General features: G+C 36.5%; 1 protein-coding gene across 1 annotated transcript in view; it reads left to right on the top strand.

The window, feature by feature from the left end:
• The window catches only part of LOC150108527 (VWFA and cache domain-containing protein 1-like), a 420515-nt gene that overhangs the window by 73771 nt on the left and 320508 nt on the right, over positions 1–26236 (top strand). The window contains exons 4-5 of the mRNA XM_090415949.1: positions 512–618; positions 17174–17312. Of these exons, the coding sequence (XP_090272075.1) occupies positions 512–618; positions 17174–17312 (246 nt within the window). The remainder of the gene's footprint in view (positions 1–511; positions 619–17173; positions 17313–26236) is intronic.

Here is a 26236-nt window from a genome sequence, read left to right as displayed (position 1 = left end):
ATTAACACTGGTAGACTTTCGGATCACCTGCATTTCAAAAAAAATGCAGGTGATCTGAAACCAGGAACTTCAACATAGAAATATGTAATATCTTTTTGAAGTTTCATATTTTTTGTATATAATTTTGTTTTGTTTTCGTTATTAATAATTTTATTTTAACAAATACGTATGTTGTATTATCAAAGCTTTAAATATAATTATGTTACACATACTTCATGTGCATATTTTTTGACTGTGCAGAACATAACTTTGTACCTCCCATTAAACTTGGGTTTGTTTTACACCGATTCGGTTTATGCCATTTTTTCAGGAACGGAAGTGAGGTGTAAACCGAGAGCTGCCTGTACTAACATGTAGTTGCAAGAAATATATTTTTAGTTGATCTGTTTTAGCACTCCAAACAAATATTTATTAATAGGTTTATTAAAAAAATGAGTGCATTTTGATAAGAATAATTAGATCTGTTATCAATAAGCAAACTTTTATACTATCCATTTATTTTGGTTTATAGTTATGATGAACATTTTGGTACTGATGTAGCCAAAGATGTAGCTTGTGATATAGCTCCTTCCATTTTGCCAAATGGTTCATTTAGCCCTAGTAGCAATTTGTCAGAGAGTAAGTAATTTTATTATTATTAATTCTTGCTTGTTTTGATTCTGCTGGTTTGCATGATATATGTAAAAGAAAAACAAGATAATCTTTTACTACTGTTGTTGAATTTGCAGCACTTACTTTTCATTGAAAAATAAGGTGACCAGAAAAAAAAAAAGTTTTATTTACCTAATTGTGCTATATCATTTTATTCATTAGTTAAATTTTGCAATACCATACAAGCACTTTATTAAATTCCATATGTCCATCATACATATTTGAGGTGAATAGTGGCAACATATAGTGACTAACAGATACCAAAAAAGTGGTATATGGGGAATGTGAGTCTGTACATTAATGTTATTAGGAAGGATTTGACAGGCAACATATAGCTATTTGCTGATGATGCAAAGATAGATAGGGTAATCAGGAATACTGTTGAATGCAGAATGATTTGAATAGGCTGGAATTGTGGATATGGGAAAATGGATGTCAGTTCAATGTTAGTAAATGCAAAGGTATGCATTTTGGTGTGATTAGATATCCAATGTCGTATTATATTGGTGGGATTATGCTAGAAGAAACTGATCAGGCTAGGGATCTTGGAGTCTTAGTAGATAGCAAGTTGAAGTTCAGGGGCCTTGTAGCAAAGATGATTGCAAATACAACTCAAAAGGTAATTGCAATGCTGAAATGAACTTTCATGTGTAAAAATAAGGATGTCATTTTGCCTCTTTACAAGGCCTTGATAAGACCTCACTTGGACTATTGTGTGCAGGTCTGGTCTCCTGGTTCCTTTTGTGATTCTATACAGTGGAGAGAGTGCAAAGGTGAGTATTAAAAATGATATCAGGATTGTGAAATACTGATTATGAAAGCAGATCGAGAATTTGTAGACTGCAGACACTAGCAAACAGGAGAAAGTTGGGTAATATGATTGAAACTTACAAGCTTCTCAAAGGGTCATATAGCATTTCAGTTGATGGAATTTTTCATTTTATGGAGGGTGGGGAAAGGACAAGAGGGCATCCTTGGAAGCTCAGATTGGCTGCTAAGAAGAGGATGAGATCTAGATTTTTCTCTCATAGAGTGGTGCATGATTGAAATAGATTGCAATTGGATGTTGTGTGTGCAAGCAGTGCGAATGAATTCAAGAATAAATATGATAGCGGTGTGTGTACTATGTAGCCTCCCTGGATGCCTTTCTTAATAATAATAATAATATGCAGTCTATCAAGACAGGTCAGGTATCTTTCTATGAAGCCTGATTTTACATGCCTTCAGAATAGCCAGATTTCAGTCTGGGCAGAGAGAGATTCTTGCAAACATTTGCAAGAGATTGCCTTACTGTTACTATTATTACTATTACTTCTTTATTGCTAAACTGCTTATCTCAGAGATTTCCTTCATTTTGAGAACAGATCAGAGTTACATGAACTTACATATAGAGAATAGGATTAATGTTTTAGTTAACCTTGGTCACCATGCTGTAATTTCTTTTCGCTAGTTTTTTTTCTACATAGCAAAGCGGACTTCTCACACAACACTAGTGATAGAGCACAGTAATAAAATGTAGACACTTTTGTTGCACTGTTGGTTATAGTTGGCTTTTTGTTTCATCTTTTTTTTGCTTTAGAAATGTTTTAGTAATACTCCATATTGACTTCAGCCCTGTGTAGTTGGATGTTGGATGATGACACTATATACAGTCAGCATTACATTGATGAGTTTATGACAAAATCTCTTTGAATGGAGAACATGGATAGTACTATTCATTTGAATACTGTTTCAGTTTGGGCTTATAAGACCATGCCCAGATTTTGTCAGGTGTTATATATGTGGCAGTGTTATCACAGTGAAGTGGAAAAATTATCATATGAAAACATTATCATAGCAAATGAAAAGAATTTTCATTTGCTATGATAATGTTTGAGACAGAATATTACTTTCTCTCCTCAGCAAGCTGATTGTGGACTATCCAAAGTTCTGCAGCTTTTTTGTGCATTCTGATGGCAACTTTAATGTGACCAACTGAAAAGTGGCTGATTTTGAACTCCACAGCAAATTGGTGTGGAGTTCATTTACTACTTATGGATAGTATCACACATAGCTTCTGAACTCTAATATTGGTGGAAATAGCAGACTGCTATTTCCACCAATATTATAGAATCGCATGTGTACCACAATAAATATTGATTTATTATACAAATAATAAATCGTAATGTTACATATTATCTGTATAATAAATTATACAGATAATAATATGTATTGTAATGTGTTACATAAGACATCATCTTCAGTGCAGACAGAGAACAACAATGAGGAGTTTGAATAAAAGAAAAAGTAAAGCACATTAGTTACGTTATAATCCATTTATATATACAGTCGTGTGTTCATTGGTTAAAAAATATTGGGCTAAAAATAAAATTAGATAATTTTGAGTTAAAAAAAACAACAGCAAAATACTTGAATACAATTTATTTAATACAGTTAAGAATGACAATTTTCCACATTTCAGGAATGGTAAGACATACGTTATGATTGATGTTAGGTCGATGGAGTCGGACCTCAGCACTTTTCTTGTATAAATGCTAATGTTTATATGTGAATCTCTGTAACAGTTTGGCATTTTCTCATTGGATCCTGTGTCTGGTGTTTTCGATTTTGTGAGGTTTGATGAGCTGGATATGGTCTTCATGTTCAGAAATGTGTTTGTTTACAGATCTTCCTGTTTGTCCATAATAAGAATTGAACAAACATGGTACTTTGTATGTACCAGGTAACATCAGCGGTGCGAGTTTGTCTTTTGGAGAAGGTAACAGATTATGAAGTTGTTTGACGAGTTTGTAGGTAGTAGTGAGTTTATATTTTCTCATAATTTTTGCCACTTATTCAGAGATGCCTTTAATATATGGTATAGGAGTCTTTTGGACTTCTTGTCTAGATTGCTGTATAGGAAGTTTTAATTATTTACTGTGTTATTCATGGATTGCATCCATTTAGTAGAGCTGTTTGCTTGCTTGATTGATTGATTAGTCTCGTCCAACCTTTTAGGACAGGTAGAGTCCCCCTAATGAGGTGTTCATTACGAATTTAATGCGGCTATTTCGTCACTCCTTGCTACATCCCCTAAGGGCATATTCATGACTGTAATCCATATGTGTTCATGGGACCGGTTTACCTTTCTGGGGGACAAAAAATCCCGAGTTTCTGGGTGACCCCCACCTTGTATGAGATTGGCTAACTCACCTTTCGTTGACCAGATAAAGGGTTCCCAGGTCTTTCTGCCAAAGGCTTTGCCTATACCGACTGAGCTATAGAGGCTCGTTTGCTTGATAGTTTCCAATTATTATTTGGGGGATCCGTCAGAAGAACAAATTTTGTGTGCTTAAGACGCTAAGGATTTAATGATGTAATATTTTTGAGATAGATAGTGGGCTAATGTATCGTGCCTGTAAAAGTTGGTTTTCAGTAGACCGAAGTGAAAATGGATCCATCTTTTTTCCCATTGTATATATACATCTAGAAAGGAAATTCCTTAGTTCTTTTTCTAGCATGAACTTAATATGAGGATGTAGGGTGTTGATTTAATATAGAAATGGAGTTCTAGTTATATGTGACTCTGCACTACAAAGACATTATCTATGTACTACAGCCAGATTGATGGTTTTGGTTCAAGAGAGAAGATACTTTCTTTCACGTGTTTAAGATAAAAGTTGGCAAGGTTAGACAATAGTGGTGAATCCACTATCATTCATTCCACTTGTTTATATACTTTATCCTTCCAAATGAAGTAACCAGATGTGATTGTAAATTTGAATAAGTCCTCTATATATGATGAAAATTTTTGTGCTAGAGAGACAATGTTAAAGCTTACCATTATGTCTGTAGATGCCAATATTCTTATTCTTTTAAGAAATTCTGTGGAATTTTTTTATCGAAGAAGCTCAGTGGCCAATGAGGATGGGGAGTGAAGAAGGTTAGACAGAAATCTTGAGATCTTATACATGGGACTGCCTATAATAGAATCCACAATAGGTTTAAGTGGAAAGTTACTTTTATGTAATTCTAATGAGCCATATATTCGAGGGAGTCTTGCTTGGTATGTTCTGTTTTTGATGGTTTCTTCACCTGTGGATGTTGTTTTATCCAATAACTTGGATAAGTAGAGCTTATCAAAGGTCAACTCAATAAACTCAACACGTTGAGTTTATTGAGTTGTGTTTTTATAGGATCTGTGTTAAACTGGAAGTATGTATTTCGATCACAAAGAAGTAATTTCATTTTCCAGTCATAGGATTTGGAGTCTAAGACTGCAGTGGTGTTTTCTTTGTCAGCTTTACTGATAACTATAGTCTTATACACCAAGTCGGTTATTATTGCATTTTAAGGACTTCAGGACTCTTAGCTCTGATGGTAGAATATTCAGCTCTGATGGTTGTGCATTATAGACCATTTTGGCTACTTCAAAAAATATAGTGTATTAGCGTCATCACTAGGCAGATGACTGATGTGCTTTTCAATGTTATGCTTGAATTCTAGATAAGGAATGTTTGGGCAAAGTTCACCTTCTATTAGGAGACTCCTGATAGGTTAGCAACCCATTTGTCAGTGGGTAATTTGGGTGCATCTTTTCATGATTGTTTCAGTAAGGTTGAATATTCCTTGTTGAGATTTGCAATGCGTTTTTCAAATCCTTTAGCGCTTGTATTTTTTCAGATGGTAATAACAATATTTAGTATGTCTGGATTTAATGTATTTGACAGATCAGCTTCTAGCTCTGTAGTTTTCTTATGATATTTAACTTCATTTCCTTTTTTGAAATTCATAACTGGTTAAGCACCAGAGATTGGCTAGCTTTTAAATAAATTTTATGCACTCCTAGAGATTTCAATTTCTGTATAAGGCAGATTACACCCTAGAATACAGTATATTCTAGGGTGGGTCAGGGGAGAAAAGAGATCCTTGGAGGAATTGAATAAGTTCTTTAATTTTGCAGACAGACACACAATTCCTATCTGGAAAAAGGTGCAAAAATAGTACATTAAATTTAATAATTGTGGTAAATGTAGACTTCATGATCATGCCCTGTATACTCTACTTAGAATTAACTGGAAAGGGCCTGTTACATCACATCAATGTGAAATTCTAATCACCCATCCTAATCTCAACAATAATGGTGGCCTAAAAATCTCCAAATCCCAAAAATATGGGTTGCACACATTCTGTGGTTTAATTTAACCATTCACTACCATGTGGTTTGGTTTAATTCACCAAACGCTCTTCATATACAGATGCACCGCTAGCTTAGACCTTTTATGCGAACAGATTGGTGCTACTCACATTCTGCTTGCTGATACTAACGAAGCTATTTGTGTGCTAAAAGAAGAGCTCTCTGCAATGCTGAACACTGATCTTTGGACAATTCTTTCAGACATCTGTAACACATCAGCTGCTGAAGAATTTCTAAAAATAAAAAGTGAGTGCTTCAACAAATTTGCTAAACTTCTAAAAACTGTGCTTTCAAGCCTCAACAACATCAAGTAAACATCTTAATAAATTTATCTTCCTTCACCCTTAACCAGAAGCAACTGGTGCAATATCTCTTGGCCACAACTACACTCTTTCGTTTATGATTCAAATTGAACATACTATTCTCAGCCTCTCAACCCATATTGCTAAAAGACTAGATGATGCCAGTGTATTCAAGCAAAACCTCCAAAAAGTAACCTCTCCTATAAAGAGTATGAAGCACTATTGGAAATCAAGAAGAATAATCAAATAGTAATCACTAAATCTGATAAGGGAAATGCTACAGTAGTTCTAAACTACTATGATTACACATTAAAACTTGCTTCTTTACTTACAGATTGCTCAACCTACACTCCCTTAGACCAATGGTTTTTAACCTGGGAGGACCCCCTTCCCCAGGGGTGCTGTGAATGTTGAGGGGTGGTGGTAATCAGTTGGGGGGGGCTGAGGGGTATGGTAAGCATTATAATACTACTGATAAAAGCATCCGTATTTATATTGTATGTTTGGCAATACTGTTCAGAATATTGCATGTCTGTAATACTGTTCAAATTTATTCGCTACTTATTTTTTTAAATGTTTACATTGAAAGTTAAGTAATTGGGCTACTTTTTGGTCTGAACTTTCTACATGGAAAATAATTTGGGCTATTTTTAGCAGAATCCACTACTTTTATAAGCTTTATCTGCTTCTTTACTAACACCTATCTTACAACCCAGGTTTGCAGTTTACATTTAGCCTGTGGTATCGTGTGGTGCACTTCATTGATATTGTGTAGCTCTGTAGCCCATTAAAATGAGTGAAAAAAGAGTATTGTGCATATTTAAAATATGGAGTTATTCTGTCTATAAATAATGAGCAGTTACCAATGTGCTTAATATGCAAAAAAAACTTTCTCAAACAAAGGAATGAAGCCTTCAAAATGACTGAGCATTTAAGAACAATGCATCCAAATAAAGCAAAAAAGGATGTGGAGTACTTTTGCGAATTAAAGACTAAATTTAAAAATCATCCTGGACTTTTAAAGGGTTGGTTGCAAAACAAAGTAACCAACAAGAGAAGGGACTTGTTGTGTCTTACAAACTTTTAAAATTAATTGCCAAATGAAAATACTATTGTGAAACTCGCATCTTGCTGGCTATAAATGAAATTTTAGATGCCATGATTGGCCCAGCTAAAAGAAATATGACGTCGTCAGTTCCTCGCAGCAGTAGTTCAGCACCAACAGGAATTGACGAAATGGCAAAGGACATTGGAAAAAAAACTTTGTGGTGATTTAAAAACCATAGAATTTTCTTTGCAACTCGATAAGCCAACTCTACTTGACAATGAAGCTTTGTTAATGTCCTACATGCATTATATAAATACTAGTGAAGAATTGAAGAGTTTCTATTTGCTGAACAACTGAAAATTGACACAAAAGATTCTATAATTTTTAAAGTTGTTAAAGACATTTTTAAAGCTAAAAACATTCATCTCACAAATATTATTGCATGCGCAACTGATGGAGCACCAACTCCAGCACCAGATTTATAGCACATTTAACAGAAGCAGTTCCAAATATCTTTACAATTCACTGCATTCTTCATAGATAGCACTTAGCTCTAGACTACATAAAACTTTGGATATGTTATTAAGGTAGTGAATAAAATAAAATCCCAGTCATTGAATACTGGTATTTTTTTTGGAATTTTGCCATGAAAATGAAGAAGAATTTGAGCATCTTTTGCTTCACGCTAAAGTTAGATGGCTCTGAAATGGAAACTGTCTGTGACGCTGTAATGATCTCTATGATGCTGTTTTGGAATTTCTTAATTCACAAGATGAGAACACGTGTAATATTCTAAAAAAGGAAAAGATTGACATCATATCTTTCTGATATTTTCACCAAATTAAATTAGTTTAATATCAAATTGCAGGGAAGCAACATGAATCTTATTAAAGCAAAGGGAATTATAAATGCTTTTATCAGCAAATTAACATTCTGTAAGCAGGGCATTGCAAGAAGAGATTTTCTGCAGTTCCCAAGTCCAAATAATAGATGATGATTTAATATTAGATACAGATTTGGACTGTTATTGTTCCCATCTTCTGACACTGAAAGAACTTGATGATCAGATTCAAAGACTTTGATGAGCTTAAAATACCTGATTGGGATATAAATCCATTTCTTTCTGATGCCACTTTTGTTCATCATCTAAATTTGTGTGAAGAATTTATTGATTTAAAAAATTATTTTGAAGCTCAAGTACAATTTAAACAGTGTGGGTATGAAAGATTCTGGCCAAACATGCAATGCAAGTATCCTCAGCTTTGGCAAGAAATAAAATTATTGCTCATTGCTTTTCCTTCTTCATGATTGGTCGAGAAAGGATTCAGCATCGTGTTGCAATTGTTAGCTAAGCAGCAAAATAGATTGCAAATAAGGTGAAAGAGGAGACTTGAGACTTCGTTTGTCTAATTGAACCTGATATTTTAAAATTAGCAGGATCTCATCAATTAATTCTTAGGGTAGCCATTAATGATTGGCTTATTAAATACAGTATGTTTACATCTATTTTGAGAAAAATTAATTTTTATCAGTCATTGATTTTTAATTAACTATGAGTTCAAATATGTTTATGGTAATTTAGGTTTGCCTAATAACATATTGAGTCATTAACCTAGTTTAAAATTGAGCATGGGGAGCCAGGCCATTCAAATAATTGAAAGGGGGCACCAGGCAAAAAAAAAGGTAAAGAAGACTGCCTTAGACTATGACCCTCTACCAATCCATAGATCTGATCACTTCACAGAGTCCTTAAGAAAAGATCACCTCCAAGCCTGTTAAAGTTACTAATAAACTAAAATTCTATCCCCCCCCCATATGCCTTGGATTCCCTCCCACACACACACACAAATCAGCCACACATTTAGCAAAAGCACCCTCATACTGGCAACATTCCTTCACCCTAAAAACTCAGCCCACTTTAAAGACCAGTATAGTAAACCTCACACTCTGACACAACATCGTGGTCAATTTTTGTCTCCTAATTTACCAATGCCCAACTTCAAGACACTTTAGACCTTATTCAAACTGAATTACTTCCCGATATTTCAGCTTTATTTAAGTTCACTATGAACTTTGGCTATTTTGTTTGGCAAGAAAAATTCTACAAACAAATAGAGGGGAGAGCCATGGGCTCTCTTCTCTTTCTCCTTCCCTGGTTAATTTCTTCATGGAAACATTTGAAGAAATAGTCCTAAACTCTGCCCCATATAGACCTGCTGTTTGGCTATGCTTTGTTGATGATGTCCTCCATTTGGACACATGGAATGGATACTCTCAGCATATTTTTAACACATCTAAACAATTAACATTCCTGGATCCAGTTCATATTAAAAAAAAAGAAAACGACAGCAGTCTCACCTTCCTAGATACCTTAATTACATGCAAGCCTTGATAGATACTTGGCATTCTTTGTTTACAGAAAACTCGCACACATTAGTAGATACATTCACAAAGTTACATCACTCTCCATCTCAACAGTATGAAATTATTAAAACTTTATATAACAGGGCTAAATAAATTAGTTTGAAAACATCATTGAAACCTTAAAAGACTCAGTGAAAAAAAATCTGATCAAAATGTTAATTGCCTCATTCAGGGAAGAATGTTATCTACAAATGGAGAAAAGTAAGAATTCCATGGTGGGAAGACTTGGAAGAATTTCATGAAAATATATAAATTTGTGTAGATATGTGGAAAAAGGATAGAAGATAAATATCATGAATGCAGCAAAATGTTTTGGAGGCAACGACAAGCAATGTTTAAAAATGAAGATGTGTGTCACAAAAGGAATCAGAAGTCATGAATGAAGGTAGTATAAAAACTGAAGATAAAGAAATTCTGAATGTTTACAGTAATTACTTAAGAACTATGCAAAACACTAGAACAGTAGCAAATTGTATAGGAAGAATGCAAATCAGCAGCACATTGAGGCAGAAAAATCCATAAAATATTTGAAATGTGGAAAAAGCAGCTGGAGTAGGTGATATTAAACCTGATATCCTCTCTTTTAGTGTTGCACGGTGATCAGCATTCATGAATTACCATTAATGTTCCAGAGCAGCAAAAGAAAGAAAAATGTTCTGTGACATGGTTGCCAACCTCCTTCTAGGAGGATGACACTTGAAGAAGAAGAATCCTTATACATTCCAAGTACCAATACATATAATTTTCTTTAATATTTCAGCATATCAGGTTTATTTTAGAAATTATGGACTTTACAACCGTGTTATAAATAACTATTTTAATTTCCCGACGTTTTGATCTTCATATTAAGGTCATCATCTGGAGTATATACAAATATACTAGAATAAGCTGAGTAACATTTCACACAGTAAGGTAAAGAAACAATGATTTGATCACTGGTTATTCTACTGACATGACCTCTAGTAAAAAAAAAAAAAAAAAAAAAAAAAAAAAAAAAAAAAAATACAGATAAATCTACAAATTAATTAATTATTTAGAAACTACATCAAAGCTAAATTCTGATGAATTCTAAAATGTAAGGAATGGTCATAGTTTTATTGTAGTCTGGTTTATCTTTGTTTTTTATTGAGGTCTTGTAGAGAATTTTTTTAATAATATTTTGGCTGTAACCATTTTTTAGAAAAGTATTGCTGATAACTTTAAATCCATCTTTCCACAACGGACATATTTGAATTTCTTCACAGCGAATGTTAACAACCAACCAGAAGCAAGAAACAACAGGAGCCACCAATCGCCTGCAGGTAACAGTAACGTATTTAACCTATCCAACCACGCCTTAAACAAAGATGAACTCTCGCTACTCAGCAAAGGTCTAAATTTTGCCATAGCACCCAGATCGATGAACAAACTGGATTTTATTTGTAATATTGAAAGAGGCTTAGATTCATCCCAAATAACATAGCAGATAAAATATGTTTAGAAACTGCCAACATTTTAAATATAAATTATAAGAAAACAATAACAAGCAACTTAACGAAACATGAATTAACAGCGGTGAAATCATTAAAATGAAATCCAAACATCGTAATAACTAGGGCCAATAAAGGAAGTGCCATTGTTATTCTAAACCGAACCACTTATTTAGAAAAAATGAATCTGCTAGTCTCGGACAATAGTACATACGACCCAACCAATAGAATAAAAGAGAAAACAGAGAAACTACTTAAATCACTTACTACATGGCCTGAAGATATAGTAAAAAAAAACAATACGTTGGTAGACCGTAAATTCTCGTTTCACAAGAATTTACGGTCTACCAACGATACACAAACAAAACATATCACTCTGGCTGATAGTCGAAGGTATAGAAAGCCCGAATTATCACTTAGCCAAGAAATTAGCGGCAACACTCAAGGAGTTGGTAGGTCATTCACCCTCCTATATCAAAAACACACAACACTTCATAAACATAATCAAAGACATTACATTAGAAAAAGATGATTTATTAGTCAGTTTTGATGTCTCTGCCTTCTTTACGAATGTCCCAATCGACACAATCCTTCTTTTATCCTTCTTTTACAGAACAAATTCCCCTCCAGATATCACTATGCTCTTTGCGCATGTATTACATTCTGGTTATTTTGTATGGCAAAACGCTTACTACCTACAAAAAAAAGAAGGCTCAGCCATGGGCTTACCATTATTCCCCCCCCCCCCCCCCGCTAACTCTTATATGGAACATTTCGAGCAGAATACTCTAGATTCCTCTCCTTTAAAACCCAAAGTCTGGCTTAGATATGTTGATGATGTTTTCGCGATCTAGTCCCATGGCCGCCAGACAATAGATGCTTTCCTTAGCCACATAAACAAACAACACAAATGCATACAATTCACAATTGAGATTGAAAAAAAATAACACACTTCCATTTCTAGATACACTTGTCACATGTCTTCCTTCTGGCAGTCTTTCCTTCACTGTTTACTGAAAATTGACACAACTGGTCAATATTGCTGGTCAATATATACACATAAACTCCAACCACCACCCAACACAAAAACTAGATGTCATTAATACTCTAAAAAACTCTAAAAAAAAGATCTGCTCCAATGAACAAGCATTGAAAGACAAATTTAAAGTTATCAGCAATATTTTCTAAAAAATGGTTACAGCCAAAACACTATTAACAAAATTCTCTACAAGACCTCAATAAAAAACAAAGATAAACCAGACTGCAATAAAACTATAACCATTCCTTACATTAAAGGGACATCAGATAAAATAAACAGAATACTATAGAAATACAACGTTAAAGCCACTGTTAAACCTCCTGCAAAATTAAAAAGTTTACTCAACTCATCCAAAGACTCACTCCCTCTGCTGGCCCACCCTGGAGTATATCGTATTTATTGCACCTGTGATCTACCATATATATAGGGAAAACAGGACGCATAATTCCTATCAGGCAAAAGGAACATAAATGACACATTAAATATAATAACTATGGTGAAGCTGGCCTTTCTGATCATGCCCAGAAAACACTTTCCATAGAATTGACTGGAAAAGCACCAGTTGTTCACATCACACCAAAACATTTGCATTCATACCAAAACATGGTATGAATGCAAATTTAAGGAAGACTGTGAGATTCTTATTAACCACCCCAATCTGAACAATAATGGTGGTCTAAATATCCCAAGCATATGGAAGGCACATATTCTACCCACGGAACCTTTCTCCCTAAGAGTTAACTATAAACAGGGCTGTAGATAATCCAGAATCCTAAATCTTATATAACAATTGTAATGTTAAAAATAGGACATCATTGTCACTGTAAGAAAACTATTTATAAGAAAGAATGTTTCTCTCATGTTATCTTAAATAGAATTTATTTTTGATGTAGTTTCTAAATAATTAATTAATTTCTAGTTTTATCTGTATTTTTTATTTTTTTTTTTTCACTAGAGGTCATGCCAGTAGAATAACCAGTGATCAGATCATTGTTTCTTTACCTTACTGTGTGAAATGTAACTCAGCTTGTTCTAGTATATTTGTATATACTCCAGATGATGACATTAATATGAAGGTCGAAACATCGAGAAATTAAAATAGTTATTTATAACAACGGTTGTAATGTCCATAATTTCTAAAATAAACCTGATATTCTGAAATATTAAAGAAAATTATATGTATTGGTACTTGGAATGTATAAGGATTCTTCTTCTTCAAGTGTCATCCCCCTAGAAGGAGGTTGGCAACCATGTCACAGAACTTTTTTCTTTCTTTTGCTGCTCTGGAACATTAATGGTAATTCAAGCGCCAGTCCAGTCCTTAATGTCTTCAAACCACATTCTCCTGGGTCTACCTCTCCCTCTTTTTCTGTCCAGTTTCCCTTCTAATATTAATTTTTGAATGTGTTCTTGTCTAGTTAGATGTCCAAAATATTTAAGTTTTTGTTCTTTAATTATTTTCATTAATGTTCTTTTCATTTTTACTTTCTTTAAAACATCTTCATTTTTTATTTTCTCTGTCCATGGTATTTTCAACATTCTTCTGATGGTCCACATTTTGAAAGCTTCTAATTTTTTCTCTGCTTCTTTATTTACAGTCCAAGTTTCACTGTTATAGATATGGCTTGACCTGATATAGCATTTCATTAATCTCTTTCTTGTCTATATTAATACCTCTGGATGTTAGAATAGTTTTCATATCAATAACGGCTTTTCTTGCTCTCTCTGTGAATTTGTTATGTTAGAAATCCAGCAGGTGCTTTCATTATTAGTAAGTTCTATCCTTTTTTATGATTATTATTGTTATTATTAAGCGATATCTCCAGGGAGTCGGGGATTCATCGAGTGAGATCACATGCCACCATGCACTTACTACATGCTCACATACTACATGCACCAGCTATCATACTGGTACTTGAATTCACTCACACTGCTTGCACATACAACATCCATAGGCAATCTGTTCCAGTCATTCACAACTCTCAGAGAAAAATCTAGATCTCACCCTCTTCTTAGCTGCATTCATTTTGAGCTTCCAAGGATGCCCTCTTATCCTTACTCCACCCTCCATAAAATAAAGTCCATAAACTGCAATTCTGCATGACCCTTTCAGCAGTTTGCATGTCTGAATTATATGTATATGCAGTTTACAAATTAGCAATCTGTCTTCGTAATCAGTCTTCCACAAATCCTGATATTTTTAACATTCTCCTTTGCACTCTCTCCACTGTATCAGAATTGCAATGAAAACCAGGAGACCAGACCTGCACACATTAGTCCAAGTGAGGTCTTATCAAGGCCTTGTAAAGAGGTAAAATTATCCTTATATTTACATACCAAAGTCTGTTTTGGCATTGCATTACAACTCAGTATCTTGATCAGAGTTGTAATGTTTAACAAAATTTCAATCTTTGCTACATGGCCCCTGTACTTCAACTTCCTGTCTACTAATACTCCATGATCCCTAGTCTGATCAATTTTTTTTCTGCATAATTCCACCAGTATAATATGACATTGGATACCTAATCATGCCAAAGTGCATGACTACAAAATAAGCCTAAACTTGTGGGAAGAAGAATGGAAAACATCAAAAAACAGATCAACAACAAAAGGATTCTTTCCAAGTATCAGATCCTGATTCCGGTTTTAAAAACATGCCATCTCTCCAGGTGTTTAACCACTCTGCTAATGGGACATGGAAAACTAAGACACTACTACCTACACAGATTCCATATCCTGGAATCCCCCATCATGCATTTCTTGTCTGCACTTTCAACAGACTTTGATCACATACTTTACGATTGTCAGCTATGGACTCCATCCAGATCCCCCTAATACATCATGTCATCACTTCTGGAGACAATTCAAGGAGAACCGGCCTACCAGTTCGGAACACGGGGGGTTGGGCGGCATAGGTGCCCGGGGGGATACTCCCCCCCTAGTGTGTGTGTGTGTATATAAGATGTTCTTTTTTTGTGGTTATATCAGTTGCTTTAATATAATTTTTGATCTAGAAGTTGACCAGAACTTTCCAGACCCCCCCCGTAGTTCTTTTCTTGAGACATTAGAGAATGCAATACATTTTAATTCTAAAATTTAACAACTAGCAAAGAATGCCTACCACACATACTGTTTTACAATAAAAAAAAATGTGTGTGTGTATGTGTAATATATGAATACACTGTTTGGAAAGAAGTCAGTGGTGGACACCCTGGCTAATAGCGATCAGTGCCTACTGCACATACTGTTTTACAATAAAAAAAAAAACTTGGAACACGGGGGGTTGGGCGGCATAGGTGCCGAGGGGGATGCTCCCCCCTAGTGTGTGTGTGTAATATATGAAAGAAGTCAGTGGTGGACACCATGGCTAATAGCAATCAGTGAGAATTTTGGACCATTCTATCTGTGGGCATGCCCCACAACAGGTCCTGGACTGTTGTGGGGCAGATGTACCTTGACCTCACCTGACACTCCAGTTCATCCCACAGATGTCATTGAGGTTGGGATCAGGGCTCTGTGGAGGCCAGTCAAGTGTGGTGGCTTCATGTCCACAAACCACATAGTTGCAGCAGCCTTATGACGTGGTGCATTTTCTTGCTGAAAGAGACAATGGTCAATTTCATAGCCACAAAGTAAGAAGCATTGCATTGTCCAGAATGTTCAGTGTTCATGGGGCACCGCAAACTGAGGCCAAACTAGGAAAAACAGGACCATACCATCACACTGCCACCTCTGAATATAGTTGGAGTTATGCATTCTGATAAGTGATGTTCACTGGGCATCTGCCACACCCATCCATCTGTTTGGTAAAGGGTGTAGCATGATTTGTTGCTCTGTAACACAGATTTTCAAGCTTCCTCATTCAACTGAAGGCTACTCTGCATGTTGGTTTGGGTATTGTGGGACTTGCATATTGCAGTCCTACCATGGAAACCCATGTTGTTAGTCTTGGTTCTGAATGTTTTTGTGCAGATTCACATAAGAGCCAACAAATGGCAGTATTTACATATTATCCTTAGTAGCACCATCTGGTTATGTTCAGTGAGTGTGGTGGGTCATCCACTGCAGTATGGGATCGCTGATTATTGACATGGGATGGCCCAATTTGTCAACAATTTGATGAACAGATAGGCCTGCAACATTACATCCTATCGTAGTGCCTCTTTCAAACGCTGTCATTTCTCCCGACACAGTTGCACTGACTTGGGAGCATCATATTCCTCCAATTTATATCAGCCACAAATGCATGACTTGTTACACGACACAATGCACCTTGCCCATGGGGTTTCTGCAATGCACGTGCAGGTGTGTGTGTGTGATGTTTGCATTTTTTGCTTTCTGCTTGCTTTACAGCATGAAGAAAATAATTTTCTATTCCTGAAATTTCAGATGGTTCATTGAAGAAATGTAATAGATTACTTTAATGATATGGATGTTTTTTTTTTTTTTATTTTCTGAATATATCATCAGTTGCATATGTAGTTTTCAGTGAATGTTGTTAATCTTTAATATTCAACTAATTTCGTCTAATTATAAGGTAAGATTTTAAAAGGTGTGTGCATATATAGCTTGCCTGCAGATGAGAGAACCATAGCTGTCAAAGTGCCAAGAAGAGTCAATTCATGTCGAAGGAGAGAAAATAATTAGGGATGTACACATTCATCACTAACATGCAAAATCATGTGCTCTATACATAAAATTTTCCAACTATTATGCAAGCAAAATAGTTACGACTTTAAAAACTAGAATGTTTATAAAAGAAAAGCTAATTTTCCTACATGTAATAATAAACACCCATCTCACGAAACAGATTGATTACCCTATTATCCGAATGGATTCGCCTTCTGCCATGCTCAGAAGTGTCGAGGGTTCTCTCATCTTTGGTTGACTATATATATATATATATATATATATACACACACACACCTTTATTTAAGAATTGATAAAGAAAATATTCGTTTAGAATACATATAGGTTGCTTGTTAAAGCAACTAAGACGTATTATTTAAATGCATATTTGTGTTTAATGTATAATTATTTTATTTTCTTTCTTTAATTTTTCAGTATTTCAACATAATCTTGAGGTTCATCCTTCAATTAAATGGCAGTATTTCATTTCATCTTCTGGTCTTCACTCAGAATATCCAGCATATAATATAGATTCTGTTGACAACTGTCAGCAAATGGATGACTCTAGGCATAGGTTGGTCTCCTCTCTATCTTTTATGTATTATGTTAACAAGTATGGAAATAATGTGAGACAATTGTAAGAACATAATTTTTGCAGTTGCATTCATTTTATCATGATGTTTTTATAACAGAATATATAGTGCGGTTTTTGTTTTCATCTATGCAGTTTATTTATTGTTACTTGTAATGTAGAAGTGGGCTTCTTTTGAAAATTCATTTGAAGCTTTGTGGTGTATAATTCATGACATCAAAAGGTTATATAAAAGGTGTATAATTCATGACATCATGGTTTTCTACCTAGCACCTTTTATTAGAGAAAAGTTTAAAATTATAACTGACAAAAGAAAGGAACTAAGGTTCTAATTTGACACTTTATACTGCTGGATAAAAAAGAAGTGTTAAGTTAGAGTTGATCTTAAAAATGACTGTCTCCTAGATTTGTGGTAAATTTATACAGCTGTACTTAATATTTTTATTGTTGCTGTTGACTCTGAAAGTGTCTCTATCTTATAACACGTTTTGTGTCATTGTAGCTTTCTTCCATCTAATCCTGTATGGAAGGGTATCTGAAACATATACTGTCCGTGCAGTTAGCCTAGTGGTTTTGCACTTCGCAACCATATGCCTGGGGAAGGAGTGTCCTAGGTTCAATTCCCATCACTGACGTGAGGAGCTGTAGGATCTTCCTCAGCCATAGCCAAGTTAGCCGGCCTTAGGCGTGGGCAGCAGGGTTTTTCCCTTAGTTTATCTGGGGTTTTTCATCCCACAAGCAGGAAACCAGCTCCGTGAACACACACAGATTACAGTCAAGAATACCACCCTTATGGGATGCGGCAGAGGAGTGGCGAGCCAGCTACATTAATATGCCAGTAAACCCCTCATTAAGAGTGGACTCAACCCATCCTTGGACGGACGAGTAAATGGATGGATGGATGGATGGATGGATATATACTATATAGTGATAGTTTATAGGATAGTGATAGTTTTGCTATAGTCTTCTGTATTAGGAGAGGAGGGGGTTGGGCGAGAATTTGGTATTTTATCTATATTATAGAGATTATAGCCATTGGCTGAAAATATCCTTAAAGTATATGATTTTAGTGGCAACCTGTATCATTGGAACAGATATCCCCCCTTTGCTCCATGTGTTAAGTGTTTTTAGGATACCATATTAGGTATCAAAAATTAGAATTTTAGCACCTTTCATCCATTACAATTTTAAATTGTTCTGACTAATAACTGATGGTTAGTACTCTTATACTGTGACAACTATTTGTGCTTTGAAGATGCTAGTGAAACCAGTAGAAATATTATTATTATTATCTGAGACCTCCAGGGAGTCAAGGACTCGTCGAGGGAGGCTATAAATCATCCAAACCAGCTATCATACCTTTCCTTAAATTCATTCGCACTAGATGCACTCACTCACTGCTCTCTCTGGGGAAAAAAACCTAGCTCTTATCCCTTTCTTGACTGTGAACAAACTTAACTTCCATGGATGCCCCTGGGTTCTTTCCCCCAGCTTCCATATAACAAAAAATTTCATCAGTTGAAATCCTATGACAACCATTCAAAAGTTTATAGACTTCTATCATATTGTTAAGTTCTGAATTTAACTGAAAATTTATTAATTTACGTTTCCTTCAGACTTAACATGCGTTTGCAATTTTGAACATATATTGACATATCAGATGTGCTAAATTACTTGTGACTTACCAGAAACATTACTAACTTGAGGTTATTTATCCATAATTCATGTTGTAATATAAATATTGTGAATTGTCTGTGATTTAAGCTATGTTACTTTTGTGTAAATGCTTGTAAATTTGTTGGGAGAAAAGTTAATCGGATTAGGTGTAGATGGCCAGAAGCTGAACACGTGAAACAAGTATGCGTGCACCAAGTAAGGCAAGCACGTAGCACCCTCCCCCCCACATCGAAGAGAACGCTAGGGGAGAGTGTGGCACTACGTACTGGTGATGTAGGGTAACTCAGGCAAAGGGGAGGGGAAAAGCAATGACGTAGTAAGAAAGGATGACGCGCGATTTAAAAACAGTAGCAGTGCCTAAGAGAAGGCTTTTTGGTAGCTTTTTGTTTGGTTTTGGAACCTCCTTGTGGCACCTTCTTGCCCCATGCTTCGACAAGGTCATCGAGACAAAGACTGAAGGAGCATGCCGTGATGTTCATGAAAGCTTGCCGGTTAACATTTAGCCCAGTGGAAGGCAGTTTTCGATTTCCCCAGGAGATAGCTGAGCCATGTTGAACCTGTTGACGAGAAAACAATGGGCAGTTACTTTCGGGGGGCAGAGATATGTCCTGTCCGGACCACCAGTGGAACACTACAAACAATATAGAATGAGCCAGGAATCAAGAAGAGAAAGTTCAGTCGTGATGAATGAGATGGCCAAGAATAATCCCCCAGCAAATGGTAATGTAAACCCTATGTTTGTTAAGTAACTGTGTTATGGGAGAAAGCTTGTAAAATTCAGGAAGGACATTAAGTTTTTTGAGGTTATTAATTATGCTAAGGACTTCAGAGAAAGTTAGATTTTGAAGTAGTGATAATATATGAAAATTTGAAGGGATTAGTGCAGAAGCACGTGGAGGTTACTTTATGATTTAATAAGTGAAGTATAGAAAAGTGCATGACTGTTCATAGATAAAATTACATACTTGAATTGATGTGTATTGCATGCTATGAGAAATTTAGAAGGTTTTGATTATTATATTCATTCTTTGATATTAGTGAAGTTATATGTCAGTGTCTATTTATAATGTGTAAATGTCTGAATTGAAGTTAAATGTTCTTCTCTTTAAGTTTAACTAGTGACTTGTCTGATTTTATATTTCTATTGCACCTTCTCATAAAATTCGAACCACAGCGGGAGATAAATTGTTAGGGAGGCTATGACTGCAAAATAAGCTTAACACGTTCACTGCCATGCTACTTGGTCGTAGTTTGTTCCTGCATGCCAAGCGCTTTCGCATCTTCAAGGTCACTACGAGTAATCTCGTAGCCTGCTTATCAGATAGAATTTTGTTTCATACGCCAACTACGAGTAATCTCGTATCACTTCCATCTATATATTACATGTGCTGATGCCAGTGTTTATTCCGTCTAGTTCAGTTTTAGTTTCTAGTCTCTAAGAACCTTCAATTTCGCCATGGCCAGTAAAAGAAAACTTACTGATATAGAAGTAGAAGCTTATGCTAATATGAGCGATGCTGAATTTCATGAAATATTTGGTTCCAATTCCGAAGATGATCCTACAGACGACTCTAGTGGTTACTCCGATGATGAAGAAACTTTTGAAGATGAAGTTAGCAACCAGCCAAATACATCAACTTATTGGGAAAATTCAGAAGAGCCCCACAATTTGACTTTCTTGAAACTGCAGGTTTTAAAATTGACACTGAAAATTTCAGTATCAAAAGGTTAGTTGAACTTTTCTTTTCTGAAGATTTTCTCACAATTTTAGTAGAACAAACCAATTTATATGCTTTACAAAATATTGAGGAAAGTTGAATTTTACTGAGTGCTTTTTTATTTCATTGATTGGTTTTTATTTTTATTGATTTTACTAGTTTTAAATTGATTTACAAATTACGTGCTATACTACGGATTAACTCGCGCTTGGCATAGGAGGTTGGTAATCGACATACGAGCATACTCGTAGTTGGCTTGTGAAGCTCATATACGAACTATGAGTATACTCGTAGTTGGCAGCGAACGTGTTAAGTGATTTAAGATAGTGTACTAAACTGAGTTCTGGTTCCTTGATTTTGCACTGTTCAATAATCTAGGATTCAGGGTGGTGCAGTATAATAGAAATTTTCCCTGAATCCGAAGAAGGAATCAGAACCAGTATTGAGGGATCGGCATTGTCCAGTAGTAAACCCTTTGTCTTCAAAATCCACGTGCACCATTCTTAAGGGTGAATAACGGCCTTGAGTGAATCTTAAGATGGATAGAAAGCTAGAGCATATTATTTAGACGAAACTAAGCTAGAGAGATTTAAGAAAGGAATTGCGTAAAAGTTATTTAAAGAAAATAAGCAAAAGTAATTAAATTGAATAATATATTTAACAATGGCACACCAGTCAGCAGGATTTGATTTATCAAAGTGAGCAGGTTATAGAGTAAATCAGGCAAGCCAAATATAAGAAATTTTGAAACTTAGATATTGTAAAAATTGTGACTGATATATCAATATGGCACTATCATCGAGCACAGGTATGGACGATACTGAATTCTTCAGAACGGTGAATCCACAACAGGTATTCCTGCAATTCTCTCGAGAGGAGACAGACGGTGTTCATGCATTTTTTTGCTACGTCGAAGAACTGAAAAATATTGGAAGGTGGACAGACTCTCAGCTCCTTATACTACTTCGTACTAAGCTGGTAGGAAAGGCGAAGAATTTCCTCTGTTCTTACACACTAAAAAACGTTTTAGAATATGATAATTTCAAGGAAGCACTAATTGAAAAATTTTCCCAGAAAAGGGGCCCTTTCCAAACCCTATGGGAACTTTACGGTGCGTACAAAACAAAGGAGAAAGTGTGACCAAATTTCTTAACAGATTGCACTCCATCACACAATCAGTGAGTGTGTCCATGGAGAAGAAATCCCACCTTCAATGGATAGATAGCCTTCCAAAAATTTAGGGTAGGGCTATGTGAAGATTTATGTGAAATAATATACAAGAAGCGAGCCAACAATTTAGATGAGTGTTATAGACTAGCGAAGGAGAGGGAAAAGGTGTTGGAGGACATGACTAATGCAAAAAATTTGAGGAAGTTACTATTGGAAGAACCGAATGCGCAATGTCCCTCCTCTCCCCTCTGCTCTGGAAACGAAGCCAACTCCAACTCAAATGAAAAAAACTAAGCCTCTGAAGTCACCAAGAAAAGAACGCGAAATGAGCAACAAACAAATTAATAGACATTTAGGAGAAATCTCTGTAGTGCAAGAAGTTTCTGCAGCCCATCCCCCTCGATGAATCAGCCAGTGAGCATAAATCATTGGCTTGCAAAAGCTATAAGATGCAGAGTGTGGCAACTGCAGAGATCGGTGGGCGAATACCTTTGACTCTCGATGAAGGATTTGTGGAGGGTATTCCCTGTGAACTCTTACTAGACTCCGGGGTGCACATATCAGTGATACCCATCCTCCTGGTCGAAAAAATTTGTAGGGTGTCCCCAGATGAACTCGTCGAACTGTGTAAGCCAGTAAAAATTACTGGAATTGCCAGAGTTGAACTCCTCTCTAATATGAAGATGAATGTAAAGCTCACAATACCTTGTTTCCCAGCCACACACTCTCTCATGAAGTGTTGATTCTCCCTGAACTAGCCAATACGAGTAACCAAGTCATACTGGGCGTTGATTTCTTGGAGAAACACCACTTCATGTGTGACTTCGCCAATGAAACAACATCCCTTAGTGGAATAAGATTCCAACCGAAGTTTAGAATAGGGAGCGAAAAGGAAGTAAATGAGGTTTTAGATATTGAATTGGGAAATCCTTAGGAGACATCAAATGAGTGGAAAAGGAAAATAGTAGAAGGCACTATCAATTCATTAGATTCTGATTTTGAAAGAACCGAGATTGAGAGTTTCTTTAACACTTTCATTGCCAAGCTGAAAATTGGAATTTCGTGTGGTGGCCAAATTTTTTTTATTTTTTATTTAGTTAGCGACGTCCACGCGATAACGCGTGATCGGCCGTTTGGTGAGAACTCGCATTGTGTGATCGCACGATATCGTTCATTGCCAAGCTGAAAATTGGAATTTCGTGTGGTGACTAAATTTTTTTTATTTTTTTATTTAGTTAGCAACGTCAATGCGATAACGCGTGATCAGCTGTTTGGTGAGAACTCGCATCGCGTGATTGGCAATGAACTTGTTAAACAGGTATTTCAACGCTTTCATAGCACATTTAGTTCCCTATCTTGCACGAACAAGGTTGAACATACTGTACAAATCACATCCGACTTCCCCATGCATGTTAGACAGTATCAAACGCCTCTCAAACACATGGAGAAACTACAAAAATTGCTAGAAGACTATGAGAAGGCTGGGATCATCGAGAAATCCAATTCTCAGTGGAATAGTCCCTTTATACTGGTGGAGAAACCTAACGGGAGTTTAAGGTTTGTGTTGGACCTACATGAGGTCAACAAAGTAACCGATCTATTGACTTTCCTATGTGTAAGATAGAAGAGCTATTGATAGGTCTTGGGGGATCACGATACTTCTCCAAGCTGGACTTAAACTCTGGCTACTTTCAAATCCCCCTTAGGAAGGAAGACAGGAAATACTTTGCATTCACCACAAGATGGCAAAAGTATCAACTGTGTCGACTTCCTCAGGGAGCCAGAAACTCAGCCATGAGTTTCCAAAGTCTGATGAATTCCATTCTCTTAGACATGTTGAGGAAGGGAGTCATATGCTTCCAAGATGATCTATTAATATACTCTTCCGATCTATTAAAGCACAAGGAAATTCTTTTGGCCGTTTTAAACAGACTGAGCGAGGCCCGACTCTCCCTAAAGTGTTCCAAGTGTCAGTTCTTTTTAAGAAAAGTGGAATACTTGGGGCACATTGTAAGTGAGGCAGGAATAATCCTCACCCAAGATAATGTTACTGCCATTTTAAAGGCTAGGGTCCCCACCACTGTTAGACAAGTCCGGAGGTTCCTAGGAATGATCAATTTCTATAGGAAATTCATTCCTCAGTGCTTGAGACTAATGCAACCCATCGTGAGACTAACAAAAAAGGGGGTGAAGTTCATGTGGGGGGAAAGGAACAGCAGGAGGCACACCAATCACTCAACCTGGCTTTAACTAGATCACCTGTCCTCACTTACCCAAAGCTCGGACAGAAATTCTTTCTTTCCACTGATGCCTTCAATGATACCATTGCCTCAGTAGTGGAACAACAGGAAGGGGAGTGTTTTAGGCCCATTGCCTTTATTAGCAGGAAACTCTCCCCTTCTGAAAAAAATTATTTGGCGATAGAAAAGGAGGCATTAGCGATTGTCAATGCCTTGAGAAAGTTTAGATACATGCTACTAGGGCAGCAGATCATCCTGCAGTCAGGTCATAAACCTTTGTCATTTATCTCATCAATGAAAAACAAAAAGCAAAGGATAATCCACTGGACACTAGAAATGCAAGAATTTAACCTGGAAATAAAATATATTCCCGGGAAGGCCAATGTAGTGGCGGATTACCTATCTAGAGCGTTAAGTACTGACCCAGAGGAGAATACCTGTCAAAGGGAAGGGCTAATCAATTCCATACAAAAGATCACAGAACTAGAAGGGAACAAGAATACTCCACCCCACCTGCAAGTCTGGGAGAAGTCTCTGATTATAGAGCCCAGAAAATAGACCCTGTATGGGAGAGAGATATTAGAAGTTTGTGAAAGGAGAGAAACTCTCAGAGGGGCACAATTCTCTAACACGTTACACATTGACAAGGAAGGTATTTTTTCCTGACATGATGTCACTGGAAGGTGGAAGGAAAAGATTCTGGTCCCCAAGATCATGATTCTGTGGGTGCTCCACACATTCCATGACTCTGACTTGGCGGGTCATCAGGGGTTCCACAGGACTTGGAAATGAGTGAGAGACAGATACTTTTGGAGGGGTATGACAGAAGACGTTGAATCCTACGTATCCTCGTGTCACCTTTGCGAACGAAAGTCTAGCATTATAGGAAAGGCCCCTCTTCAACCATTTCCCATCCCCACACGTCCCTTTCAAGCTGTGGCCATGGATATAATTGGGCCCGTTCCCACTACCATGAAGGGCAACAAGTATATCCTGGTAATTATAGACATGTTCTCTAGATTCCCTGAGGCCACAGCTATGAAGGATCAAACTGCACAGACTCTGGCAGGCTAAATTATTCAAGCTCATTATCTCTAGATATGGGACCCCCCCCCCCCCCCCCTAAACTCTTCTCTCTGACCAAGGCTCCAACGTCACAGCTGAAGTCACTCTACAGCTGTGTAAGTTGCTTAAGATAAAGAAACTGTTCACTACCCCCTATCACCCCCAAGGAAATGAAATGTGTGAGAGGCTAAACAGAACTTTGAAGCTCACTTTATCCCACACCCTGTTTGCTTGCAGAACCGCACTTTATACTGCCATTAAGGAAGCCCCTGCAGTTGTGCTGTATGGATTTAAGCCTCTGTTTCCAAGTGAGTTTAATAACTCACAAGTCAATATGGGATTTCCCGACATCGATGAGTATTTGAACAACCTAATAATGGAAAACAGAGTAGCACATGAGCTATTAGCAGAGTCTAGCTACAATAGCTCACAGAGAGCAAGAAAGTATGCCAACAAGTTAAGGAAGTATAAAGATCTGAGACCAGGGAATCTTCCTCTTATAACATGTCTCTAACAAGAAGAAAGGAGGAAAATTTGGGAAGAGTGCAGAGGGACCATTTGAGATCCTGGAAAAGTTGTTACCAGTGGCATTCAGGATCAAAGAAAGGACATTCTGGGGGAAAACCTTCGTAGTGCACTCAGACCGACTGAAGCTTTATAAATGTAGATCAGAGAGACTAGTATGTTTGGGTGATTCACTTGAAAATGTGTGAGGAAAAAGAAAAAAACCACTAAGTGTGGGCAACCACCATAGTGATGATGACAAGGAGAAATCCATGGAGAAACAAAAAAAAAAAAGAAAAAAAAGGGGGGGGGGGAGTCACCCAAGAGGAGGAAGAACATCCCACCTCTAGCGATCCTTATTCCAACTACAACAAACATAGGAAATACTCTGATACGAACAAGGAGATTAAACACACACAGAGCAATCAAAGAGGAAATGAGAAGATGATCATCGAAGAAAATGAGGAATTTGCTCAAACTAGGTACGAGTCGATCTCCCCAGAGAATTGAGGGATATAAGAACATCCTATGA

The sequence above is a fragment of the Typopeltis vanoorti genome, chromosome 3, assembly GCF_054136105.1.
Source record: "Typopeltis vanoorti isolate ZY-2024b chromosome 3, IOZ_Tvanoo_1.0, whole genome shotgun sequence".
Taxonomy (NCBI): Eukaryota; Metazoa; Arthropoda; class Arachnida; order Uropygi; family Thelyphonidae; genus Typopeltis; species Typopeltis vanoorti.
The sequence above is the reverse complement of the archived record's forward strand: the minus strand, read 5'-3'. Positions and strand labels throughout refer to the sequence as shown.